This window comes from Phalacrocorax aristotelis, chromosome 1 (assembly GCF_949628215.1).
Source record: "Phalacrocorax aristotelis chromosome 1, bGulAri2.1, whole genome shotgun sequence".
Lineage (NCBI taxonomy): Eukaryota > Metazoa > Chordata > Aves > Suliformes > Phalacrocoracidae > Phalacrocorax > Phalacrocorax aristotelis.
In genome coordinates, this window is record NC_134276.1 from 126,308,717 (window position 1) to 126,321,803 (window position 13,087).

Here is a 13,087-nt window from a genome sequence, read left to right on the forward strand (position 1 = left end):
CAGTGCACTGGCAGCATTGTGTACTATGACCTCCAATATATTACAGGATTCCTTCTATTTACCCTAAGTTAAACAAAATAGCCCAACATGCTTACTTATTAAAACTTTTACTACATCTACATTGGTGCCATGCAAAGGTCATTTCTCCCACTGTGTAAACACTTCATTTTACTGATCTTTTAAAAACTTCTATTCTCCAGAAATATTCCCTCCCTCCCTTTCCCTTCCTCTTAAGGATTGTTTATTTCAGCAGAATTCATTTTGGGAAGTAATTTAGAAAATAGGCTTGTCTGCTACTTAGGGCATTTCCTAAGTCATCTTCATATTTTGGGTTCCCTGTGAGATGCAAAAGAAGGTATCCACTTTTGGGGTCCTCAGCAAAGGAAGTCATTGACACACTGGTGGGAGTCCAGTGGAGGGCCACCACAGTGATTAGGGAGCTAGAGCACATGACAGAGACACAAAATCTCAGCTTATTCAGTCATGCGAAGACACAGCTAAGGGAGCATCTTACTTTTATCTTCAACTATGAAATGCTAGGTTATAGAGAAAACAGAACCAGACTCTTCTCAGAGTTGCATAGTGAAGAGGTGAGACACAATGGACACGAGCTGCAACATGAGAAAGTCTGATTACATATAAGGAAAAAACTTCAGTGTGAGGTTGCAAATGTGCCCAGAGAAGTTGAAGAGTCCCCATCCTTGGAGATAATGAAAACTTAACTGGATAAGACCCCGTACAACTGGATCCAACTTTGCCGTTGGATACCCAGAGGTCCTCTCCAACCTGAATTATTCTGTGATTTCATGTTAACATTCCATATTATGCTGACGAAGTATTACTTTACCTATCAAGGCTGTCTGGAATATTTGGGGCATAATCCCAAGTGACTTCTTCTGCAGCAATGAAATATTCCCAGCTTTTGACCATAAGACGTTCTTTATAGGAGAGACGACTCTTCTTCACCATTTTGTCCCCACAGTCTCTTACAGAGAGGTAACCGTGCATTCCAGCTAATTGAGAAGAAAGAGTACCATAGTGATTTTCCATTTTATGAATCCTTACTACTTTGGCTGCATTTCTCATTTCTTTAGCTAAGGCTGTCAGCAGATGTTTGTTCATCTGATTGCCATCTTTTCAGGCTTGAAAAGGCTGCGCGTGTGTGGACTATATATAGGCTGGCAGCCTTCCAAAGAGCCCACATTAATCAAATGGAATACAGAAGCTCTCCCAACTAGCCCTCTTCGACAATACCAGCTGAACAGATAATAGCTATGTTTTTCCTTTTTTTTTTTTTTGTGGGGGGTTGTTTGTTTTTTTTTTTTCCCCAAAACATGTCTTCCAGCTCTTGTAAGAGAGACATTTCTCTTGTTCTTTAAAACAGAATTCTGATCACTGCTGAGAGAGATACCCACTTTCAAATGATGAACAGCAAATATTTCATCAGATTGAGTGACCCTTAGCTGGAAGTGTTCGGTTTCTCAGGAATAGGTGGTTCATTTTATAACGGCGCTTATCTGAACACTTCACAGAGTCTTAGATGCTGGAGTACTGATTCACTGTTGCTCTTTTATCTGCACACAGCAGTAAAGTTGCAGATAAGAACACCTTTTAGTTCACTGTGCACTTCTCATTCCAACAGAATGCCCTGTTCTCCAGGCGTTTCTTAGCGAAATGACAACGATCTGAAACACAGTAACTATACCATTGCAAAACAGTAGAAGACATTTGGGACATAAAGAGGAGTACAGCTCTACAGTCGCTTAATAAATAGATGTTTCCTTGCCTTGCAGGTGCTTTTGGACAAGAGAAGATATCAGCCACCTTCCTTCCTCACTCACTGTCATGTTTACTGTGGTTGATGTTCCTCCCACTAGGTTAACAGTAGAAACTCGGTGATGTCTTTGCTCCATGGACTGGCCATTGATATGAATGGAGAAAATTTCTGGTTTGGAACTCATTCCTATCAAATGCCAGCTAATGTTGTCATATGCACAAGCCTCTAAATCTGAAAGAGAAATGAGAGTAGTGTTCAGAATACAGGCAAATCATGCAAGTTCTCTACGCACACTAGGTCTGAAGGGAATCTTCGCTCGAAACATTAAAAATAAATCTGACTCCTGTGATCAGTGTTTGCAACAAGAGGTCAGTTTCAGAAGCTTGTAAATGGAACAGATACCAAAATCCTGTACATCAGTGGAAGATAGGTGTTTAAATCTTACATGCAAGTGACAACCTGACTTATAGTGAGCTGGGGAAAAAGGAAGAAAAGCAGTAGCCTCTTTTGGAAAACTGATCTGTCCTTGGGGGGGGGGGGGGGGGAGGAGAAAAAAAGTAAAGAAAAAGGCAGGGATCTAAGCTAAAGAATGAGGTTTTATCTATTGACAGTAACTACCCTATCCAATATTTGTTTAAAAAAAGCCACCTAAGACTATCTTTTGTATTTGCTCAATGGACTGGACAGAGATATGAAAGTAATTCCTTAGGAGAACAAGAGGAAAATACTAGCAACAGAATAATCCCATTATCACCTTCCTAGTCTTCCCACTTAATTGTCTAATTTAATGGTGACTGACTTTCCACTTTCAGGAAGTTCTTCACCTATTATGTTCTATATGCTGTAAAACCAGCAGTTCACTTAACTACATCACACTCTCCCCATCAGGGATTTCTTATTCGTTCAAGTTAGTAATCCCATTCCTAGAGGAGAACTCTTCTTAGAGGTAATCTTGTGGTTCTTATCAACCATATGGCATGACTTCCTTGTAGCAGCACAGTTTCTCCTCTAGAATTTAGATGCTCACAGACATGTTCTAAAAAAGGCTGTATCCCATTCCTCCACATTCCTGTTCTCTTGCATAAAAACCAAACAAAGGTAACTTCTTTACTTTGAGGGTGACAGAGCAGTGGAACAGGCTGCCCAGGGAGGTTGTGAAGTCTCCTTCCCAGGAAATATTCAAAACCCACCTGGACATGGTCCTGTGCCCCCTGCTCACGCAGCGGCGTTGGACAAGATGATCTCCAGGGGTCCCTTCCAACCCCTACTGTTCTGTGATATTCAGTCTTCATCAATGTTAATTTCATTTCATGTAAGCCTGAACAATACCTGGTAATGTTCCATCAGTGTAGCCATTAATTGTGTACTTGAGTGATGCCGATCTTTGCCAGCTCTTGTTTTCATCGAACACACCAAACATCAGCACATACTCCTTGTTGAAAAGTTTCTGTGACCCATCCTCATTTAGGCTTCCTATGAAGAAGAAACAACAGGTCTTAATTCGAAGCATAAGTAAAGCAGTTTTCACATCAATGTAGTGGCGTTGTGATTTAATGAGCTTGCTTCTCCTGTTAGCATGTACTGGCTAAGCCTGACTAAAACAAGACCTTAAGAAAGCTCATAAAGTGATTTTATTTCTGAAAGTAGTTTTGGGTTGGATCACCATGAAATCAAGTCTGTAATATCACAGATGAGATTAAACAACATGCAATCAGTTGTCTCAGACAATTCCGGCAACGTGTTGTAGGGATTGCCTTAATGAATGGGAGTGCCTAACAGGCTTCTGTCCACAATCAGTTGCTGCCCTCTCTTTGGGGCCATGAGGCAAGGAGAAGAATGATGGCAGAGTCAGCTGCAGTGTGAACGCTGCCTTTTCAAGCACTACACTGAGATCATCAGCTCTTTCAAAAGGCATAACAACGACCACTCAGCAAACCACCTTTACATACAAAAGACACTGTCAAATACTGCTGAATTTGATCAGTTATAAGAAACCATCTAGATGAGTTTGTGATACAGGTGTGATTTCTATCAACAAGTAGAATTCATTCTGGACATCCCACACAGAACTGGTGTGATTTTACTGATTCTTTCTGCAGTTTGCTCACATCAAAAACTTCCATTTGCTACTTTCGATACATAATCCAGGACTAAAATAGATGTCCTTCTGGACTGCAGAAGCTAAAAATTTGTGAGTTTGCTGGTTATTCTACTTAGGAAGAGGCACTGGCAGCAGAAGCAGTTATCTTTTCTATAATCCTTTTTATTTATGAGAGGCTAAAAAGTCCTGTTTTCCTGCACAAAAGAAGTCTCAGCTCAACAGAGGAATTTATCTGCTTGTCATGCAAAGATCATTAAGTCAGTGCTTTAACTCAATAGTCCACTTATTACCTTCCCAGGTTATACCACCTATGCTGCTCCAAATGTGTCAGACTGTGGTGGGTTGACCCCAGCCAGCAGCCAAGCACCCACACAGCGACTTCAGTGCTTCCCTGCCCCTGTTGGACAGGGGAGAGAACTGGAAGAGCAACAGTGAGAAAACTTGTGGGTTGATAAAGATGGTTCAACAGGTGAAGGAGAGAGGGGAAAAAACCCAAGCAACATGAAGGAAAATCACTCATCATCTCCCACAAGCAGACTGATACCCAGCCAGTCTCTCAGGAACAGCCACCTTGGGAGTCAACACCCCTCATTCCCCTGCACTGTGTCTTCTTCCTGTACCTCCAGCTTTTATTGCTGAGAATGATGTTATATGGTAGGAAATATCCCATTGGCCAAATTGATTAATCTGTCCAGTTGTGTCCCCTCCCAACCTCTTGCCCACCCCAGCCTTCTAGCTGGGGAGGTCTGAGCAGGAAAAAGAGAAAGCCGTGACACTGTGCAAGCACTATTCAGCAATAGCTACAAAGTGGGTGTATTATCAACACTGTTCAGCCACAAATCCAAAACATAGCACCATATAAGCTGCTGTGAAGAAACTTAACTCCATACCAGCCAGACCAAATACACAGGCATGTTGCACACCTACCACATGCAGTGCACAGTCAAAGAAACCATGTTCAGAAATCTTAAAAATTTGAGTAACTAGTCATTTGTCTTTGCTCTAGCTAGAAACATATGCTCAAATTGTCTTGAAGGTAGCAAACCAATCCACCTCAACCAACTCTAGCCCACAATATATGCATGAAATTGAGAAGCCTGAGAAGGAAGGAAAGCAAGTCATTCCAAAGGATTTGTCCAGATTAACTCCACCAGTATTCCATTAAATGCACACATACACATGAACACAGAGAAAGAAAACTGAAGAAAACAAGGAAAATAACATGTCCTAGATAATACTAAAAGCACTAATTCTCAAAAAACTTCAGGAAGAACATCATTAATACTAATGCAACTCCTTTGAGGTGATATGAGTAGGTGTGTTCTGCAATTAAATGGATATCTATCAGTGAGAAGAGTGCCCTTGTACAACCCACACTGAACCATTTTATGTTCACTTTCAGGAAAGCTTCGAAGTCCACATCCCTGCAGTCTGCAGTCTATACAAAAAGTGAGAGTCAAACTGCAGGGAAAGAATCAAGCTAAATAACTCACAGAACTTTCATTAAAAGAAGCATATATCAACTTGGAAAAATTTAGGATCAGCAAGTAGTTTAAGTAGCTTACACAGTAGTATGCTGTTTTGAACTCCCCTCAAATCAGTGGCATGTACCTGGCAGTTAGTTACAAATCCTACAGGACACCTGTTCATATTAGCAGAGACAGCATTCAATGACTCAAACTGCTAAAATATCAAGTCCCTAATCACATACAAAGCAATCTTAAAAGACTTATAATCTGTTCAAATTTGTCCATATTTTCAAATGAATAGCAAAAGACACTGCTCTGATTTCAAACCCTTGTTACAGAAGGGAGTGCTACAGCCTCTTGATCAGACAGCCTTTAGAAGGCATGGGTAAAACAATTATTTCCTGCCTTATTCTCTGGAATGGCTGAACCATTTTGAATGAAGCTGTAAAAAATACATTATTCTAAGCCAGGAAGTTTGAGGTCATATATTTAGCAGTTAAGCAACTGAAAATGGAACCAGTACAGGCATATGCATCTATTTATAGCATCTGTCCATCCTATAATTATAGGATGGATGCTATAGTTATAGGATAGATCTGCATGAAAGTTGGATTTTAAGACATTAACATCTAAAAGAAAGATGTTGAAACCCATTTACTTTACACTGCATGTAAAGATGTGGAAAGGAAAATAATATATCTTCCCTCATTATCATAAAACCTTAACTTTATTAAGAAATGAAACTGTATTTATTATCTTATAGAAGTCGTAAAGCATTTCATTACCTTTTTTACAGATAAGCAGTGCTCCAATCAGACCAGAATTAAAATCCATTACCATGTTCTCGTGGGAATAATACGCATAAGTAAGACAAGGAAGGTCAGCTTCTCTTGGACCAATTTCTTCTGTTATGTCCCACACATACGTGTAGACCTGGCCTGGAAGTACAGCATCATCTTGTTTTTCTGCAGATGATGTTCTGTCATCATACAGGGAGCCTGCCAAGAAAAGAGTCAGTTGGATGGCATGAAGACAAAGAGCAATTGAAGCATCTGGAATGTCCTCCAGATCAATTCCAGAAGCTTGGTTTGTTTCTTGCCTATATGATACTTCAGCTTCAAAGAGATAACTCATGATTCTGTTCACATTGTGGACAATGGCACAGGCAGAGTAGCTATTCGACCATCCTGTTTCTTACAGATTAAAGGTTTCCTAGAACTGTCATCACTGCCAAAAGGTAGGGCTCTTCATCAGTCTGACTAGGGTTAGGACAACATGAAGCTTCAGCCTCTGCTCACTGATGCTCTGTGGAGGAATACCACCCATTTTGTCAACTCTCTAATTGTCTCTCATAAAGCCATTGCGCAGGCTAGCATTGCCTTGCTGCCTTAGACCTTCTGTGCACTGCGTATCCAGATGGCAGTGATGGCTCATATATATGCCTACCATATCCAGCAAATCTGCATGGATAAAGGGGAGCCAAAGAATCAAAATCCTAGGTCCAAAAGGCACATTAATAAGATAGTCAAATTGAATTGCCTATCACTTCCAATAACATGTTCTGTTCAACTCCACGAGATGGGGTTGCAAAACTCTTTTTGTACCAACACAACAAACAAAGCCTTAAATAAATTTGTAGCCTGTGGGTCAGAGCTTTGGCTGAGCACCCAGGGCAGGGCAATCCAAGAAGCATGGGCAATCAAACTCAATCTGTGCTAGTGCAGGCATTTAACCGTCAATTTGGTCACAGTTTATGATCTCTTTTTGCTAGTCTCATGAGGGTTCCAGGAGCAAAACACCACAAAGCTGAGCATGACATGCTGAGTATCAGAACAACATTATCAGCACTGTCAACTGCCTTTACCAATAATGCCTTGATGTACGCTATGGCAAGGGATTTGGGGAAGACCTGTGTTTAAGAGTCTGCGTGTCCTGAAATAGAATATTTTGCAATTACATGGGGCTTAGACCAGATGACCTCCAGAGGTGCCTTCCAACCTCAACCACTCTGATTCAGTGAAACGGTATTAGCACTCAGGCAGCTGGTCAGGAGACTGCATGTCAGATGACACTTATATTCCTAGTGTTACACTGATGAAACAGAATGGAGCTAATAATGGGTGTGAAGTTTTAATCCAGGACCAACAGATACTTGTGTTAAACATATCTTCAAATATTGGTCTGGGCCCATCTCAATTTTTCATGCAGTAGTCTAGAAGTAAATGAACATGGAGTTTTTACAATATTTACCTTCTGCATTTTTATTGTAAACTATGCCTTGAGGATGAATGCTCACTGGCTTGTCAGCCATATTCTTAAGGTGAACTACTAAAGTATCTCCCACTTCAGCACGCAGAGTTGGTCCCAGAAGTCCTGCAGTTTTTCAAGATAAAGAGAAAGGAAAATGTGAGCAAAACTATGTTTAGTGAAACAAAGAGTTCTCTCCCCCATTAGAGAACATGAGCTCTCAAAGTACAAGTTGCAAAATTAATACAGGCAGAGAATGCAATACCACTGCAACGAAGATCTACCTGTAAAAGGCACATGGGGATTTAAAACCTGCAGCTCAGTCAGAAATTTTATAAATTGTGTATCTGGCAACCAGCACTTAAAAATCACAGGAAAAATGGTAGATTGCCAGGGGCGGGGGTTGGTGGTGGTGTGGGGCTGGTGGGGAGTTATTTCCAGATACAGAAAATTTATCAAAAGGTTCATGCTGAGGTTCATTGGGAATTTCTAGGAATTCTTCACATACAATTTAAACAGTTTTAGGAAGGCAGACATTTTATACCTTACGAGTTTAGAGAAAGGCATTCACAAGCACATTTCTTTGAGTAGCACTCTCAATGCCAGACGCCACAGAACAAAATCTTTTGACCCCAAAGTGTTATCTAAAGAAAATCAGTTCCATGCTGTGAATTTCTTGAGGCATGGCCTGCAAAAGGTTTCAAGAGGTGCTTGTATCCCTGCTCCCCACGTTGCAAAAATAAGCAATGGAAGAAACCTGCTAAGACAATCCTTGGCTTGTTAATCTCTTTCCTCGTAAACTATTTTGTAAATCTCTTTCTCTGAAAAGAAAGAAGCAGTTTCAGAAAGCACAGGAGAACAAACAGAACTGGAAGGAATCAGATCATAGACTAGACCTTTCAGGGCAACTTGCAGAAATTTAATGTCACCAACCTCACGCACATTTACTTTGAAATCTAAATACCTAACATCTGAAGTTATTTTACCTATTAACATGAAGTGCAAACAGACTATGTAAATACTCGGTGTAAGTATCAGAACACAAGTACCATACTTATGTATGGCATAAGTACGAGAACTTGCCTCCATCCATTTAAAGTATCTTCAAGCAGTAACAGACGCAAAGGCAAGGGGACATCTTTCACACCCAACCTCATAGTTTTTCTTTTCCTTTTCACTGATCTATCAGAAACATATTTAGCCTTTGGCTCTTCCCATGTGAATTTATGTTGTCACCGCTGTGACTGTGCCAAACAAGTCTAAATGTGTACGGGAAGGCTCATCAGATGCTGAGAAACAAAGAGAACAACTTTGTACGGTGCAGGCAGTAGTGAGCCCCAGCTTCTGAAAATCCAACCTCTCCATGACATTTGAAAGCACAGTGCACTGTAAAGACCGCATCCCCTGTGCCTATCTGGTTTATGCGCAAAACAGTGGACACAAAAATACAAGCTTGCTTAGCTTGTTACTGGCTTTATAACAAAGAATACACAAAAATACTCAGAAGATTTCCTTCCTATTTACCTGCAAATGTATTTGCTGGCTTTTCTTTTTTGAAATCCACTTCATATTCTCTGTAAGAAATTTTCTTAAACACAGGATCTGAATGTTCCAATCTGAAACCAAGAGAGTTACAAAAAAAAATTAAAAGGACAGAGATTCCCAGAGATGCCACTGCTCTTTACAGATACCTCAGAGGATGAATCCTGGAATTACATTTAATCACTTGTACATTTTGCTGAAGGCAAGGCACACAGTTCAACTCCTTGTAGTGTCTTCCCGTCTCCCTCTTACTCTATTGAACCTATGATGTTCCTGAGCCAGGCCATTTCATATTAGACATTCAATTACAGTACCTAACACAGCTTAGCCCTGATTTTGCTGGTGATTTCTATAGGTACTTTTGACTCTGCAATGAAGGTGTCTTTGTTTTGCCCATTTAAGACAAAGAGGAAGATATCTTGAGCATGCTTAACCTAGAAAGCATCCGACAAAACACAGCGGCTGAATTTCTCTTTACTCAGCCCCATGCTTGAACTTCAAGACTCACCACAAGGATTCTACATAATCAACAGCAAGCTCCTGTAGCAGCAGTGACCTTGGAGGCAAGCACAACACTGTTCCCTGACAACGAAGGATCTCATAGCAAGGCAGAAGATTGCTTTCTGAGAAACACTGCAAGTGATCTTAGTCTTGTTATGTAAATGAGTCAGGCACCCAGGAGACCACACAATGTTTTCATAGAAAACATTTAGGCAAGCAGAAGGACAACAGTACACAACACATCTGGAATGGAACTAATGATGATAAGAGGGCTGGAGAGATAACAGCCTGTATTTAGTTTCACATTTACTGGTTGATTTCTTATAGTATGTATGATGACTGGATTTGACAATAATTCCACTTGCTTTTTTTTGCAATGCCCTTTCAGGCACAATGATAGTGGGGAGCTGATGGGCTGCTCAAGCATAGAGAGGCTGCGCAGAGATAATGCGGCGAGCTTGCTTCAGTGACATCGAGGGTCCATAAGGGGGAGATCTCTTTTTGTAGAGGTCTTCTGTAAATCCCTCTGCTACGCTCTCTTACAACAGAAGAGTCAGGCAGAAGCGGTTCATGTTTCAATTCATTCCCCTTCTTTTAAATTCACTGATAAAATTTTGTTTCACTCTTTAAGGAGAAGGACCCAATCCATAAGCTTCATTGACAAGTGCCACCCAAATGTGGCCATGTTCAATAGAATATGCATGTAAGACTACGGGGTAGAAGAGGAAATTTATCAATGCCAATTGTACAGCTAGAAGGAACAAAATACGTAGCTTACTAACCCTTCAGAAATCTCAGACTACGCAAGCAGGTCTCGTTACATAACTTTCAGGAATGGCAGCAGCAACACTGCACGCACAGAAAATAGTTTCATTTTGCTCTGAAGTGTCTTATAAACATCACTTGCACATGGTAACAAATCTCTACGGTAAGACGACTGACACTCAGAGAAGTGAAGTGTCCTCTTCTAGCCTGTATGATTGGAAAATTAAGGAAATAGTTCAGGAAGAACCCATTTTCTTTTCAGCCTCTCTTCAGTTATTTAGAGCCAAAAGCAGAAAAGTATCAGATTCTTATACTGTATTTAGATATTCAGCTTTTACTGAAATCAGAGCAAGTTACATGCCCACATGCCTTTGGGATCCAAGCCATTAGCTCTTCCTTAGTGAGTATCTTTGTGGGTTTTTTTTGTTTGTGTTGGGTGTTTTAGTTTTTGGGTTTTTTTGAGATATTTTTTTTTTCCCCAAGCTAAATTTCTATAAGGTCTACAAAGTTCATCAGACCCATTTGGGATGTGACTTGCTCAAAATACATAAGATATCTCTACAGGCACTGTGCATTAAAAACTCCTAGCTAATCACAGTACTTCAGCTGAGGTCTGAGGCAGCCTGTGGGTCCCTACTGCATGAAAACTATCAACAGTGTGACGTTTAATGAAACAGCAGTTAATGCTTATATTGATGCAGCCAGTGCAGATGAGAATGAAGTTCTAATGACTAAATTCACATGCCCAGGTCAGCACTTAAAAGCATTTGGCTTCATATTCCTACATTAAAATCCTGTTTTCTTCTGTCTTTCCAGTTCAACATTATGCTTATACCAGTTGTATTAAACTTCCAAGGGGGCTTTTAGAAATACAGAAACTTTGTTTTAATTAATCTTGAAAAAAATATTGGTTAGAAAATCTAAATCTGAACTGGAGGCATGCTTTCCATAACATCCGGAAGTGCAATACACTTGAAAATAATCACAAGCTAAAGAAAAACAAAGAAAACAAGCAATCCACCAATATATATATATAAAAATGCTGTAGTATCCAAATATACCCTTGAATGTAGGAGTAATTTGTACTGTTTCATGCCACTTCATGAACAAATAAAAGCTGTGTATGGTGACTATAGTGAACATTGCATAAGAATTCTAAATTACATCCAAGTTCTCTCATCTGTAGCATTGCACTTGCAGTGTTTAGAATCTTAAGGATAACAAAGAAGATATTTTAATTGCTTGATTGGCATATGCATGTAGGCTGGCCATTCTGCAATGCTATCTGAAAAAAAAATTGAAATTAGAATTTTGACTTAATAAAGTATGGCAACGCTTGATCCTACAACCTTTACTCGGCAGAACTCAGGATGGACATTTCACAAAAACTACTGAACAACTCAGAAACAACATAGCTAGTTCCAAAGTTCATCAGGCTCTGGTTTAAGTGAAAGTGATAGTATCCAAATTAGAATTTGCTGAACGAATAAATATGTTCCAAAGTCTGGAAGTTTTTGAGATCTTACCAAACCATGGCTCAACTTAACATTGCTTAAAATCTATATACTAAAATAGTTACATTAAATGAAACAAACAAGAAACACCAACCCACACAGAAGATGATTTAAGCAAGCCCTGAACATATTTAACAAAAGTGCTCTGCAAACATAAAACTAATTCTATCCACTAATGAAGTAAATAAAAATGAGCTTTTAATACTTCACTGGCTCCACTTCAGATCATGCTTTTTAAGGTCATACAAGTTCCTCTGAAGTCAACAGATCAGATTCTAAAATTCCACAGGAGAGGGGAGACATAAAACACTTTCAGTCACAGGAGTAAAGTAGTTTCATCCTTCCTATCCTGTACTTTGTTACCTGGACTTTTCCTCAGATTCTTGTTTGTAGGTCCAGCTTGTGATCTGTGCAGCTACATAGTGCTCCCTGACCTTCGTAGCTCCCACCACATGCTTCTCTGAGTCTGGCCACCATGAACCAAGCAGAAGCAAGAGAAAGAGACACATGCAGTGGAGTGCCATGTTACAGATGCCTGCTGATGCTGCTCTGGAAGACGAGGAAACTGCTGCTTTTATTGTTGTTGCTGCTTCTAACTTCCCCTCAGAAATGAAATAATCGTGATGCAAGAGGGTAACAGCAATTTGCTATGCTCAGGTCATTGCTCTTCACCTCCTCCTCCCCTTACTGACAGGGATCCAATAGAGATAAAAAAAACTGTTTGAACTACCTTCCTTCCCCTCCTCCACACCAACTTCAGTGAGAGACAAGCACCAAGGAGAAGCAGCTTCAGCCCCACTACAGACTGGGTGGGTCATTGTCTACTGAAGCAGCAGGATATCAGAGGCAGAAAACAATTACTTAGATTACTTAAAATTACAGGATGCTTGAATTGCATGGTTAGGAAGAAGGGGGGCATATTTTCTATCTTGCCAGAAAACAGAAACGCAGCACATGCCTGGCACTAATGGAAATTTCCCAGTTAGATGCTCCACCTCCTAAGAAAGCATTCCCAGTTAGAAAGCAAAATGCTGAGGGATTAAGTGTGGAGACCTGAAGTGGATACAGAGCCAAGTCTAGTTCAAGTCTAGTTCAGATCACCATATATGGCATACTCATAACAGTAAGTTAGTAACCTTTCCAAACATGTTGTCAGCTTCAGTTTGGTTCC

General features: G+C 40.2%; 1 protein-coding gene across 1 annotated transcript in view; it reads right to left on the reverse strand.

The window, feature by feature from the left end:
* The window catches only part of F5 (coagulation factor V), a 35,454-nt gene extending 22,921 nt beyond the window's left edge, over positions 1–12,533 (reverse strand). The window contains exons 1-7 of the mRNA XM_075105993.1: positions 12,280–12,533; positions 9,119–9,210; positions 7,598–7,720; positions 6,133–6,345; positions 3,107–3,250; positions 1,787–2,008; positions 848–1,013 (exon numbers count right to left, since the gene is read on the reverse strand). Of these exons, the coding sequence (XP_074962094.1) occupies positions 848–1,013; positions 1,787–2,008; positions 3,107–3,250; positions 6,133–6,345; positions 7,598–7,720; positions 9,119–9,210; positions 12,280–12,440 (1,121 nt within the window). The 5' untranslated portion in view covers positions 12,441–12,533. The remainder of the gene's footprint in view (positions 1–847; positions 1,014–1,786; positions 2,009–3,106; positions 3,251–6,132; positions 6,346–7,597; positions 7,721–9,118; positions 9,211–12,279) is intronic.
* Between the last annotated feature and the right edge of the window lie 554 nt (positions 12,534–13,087).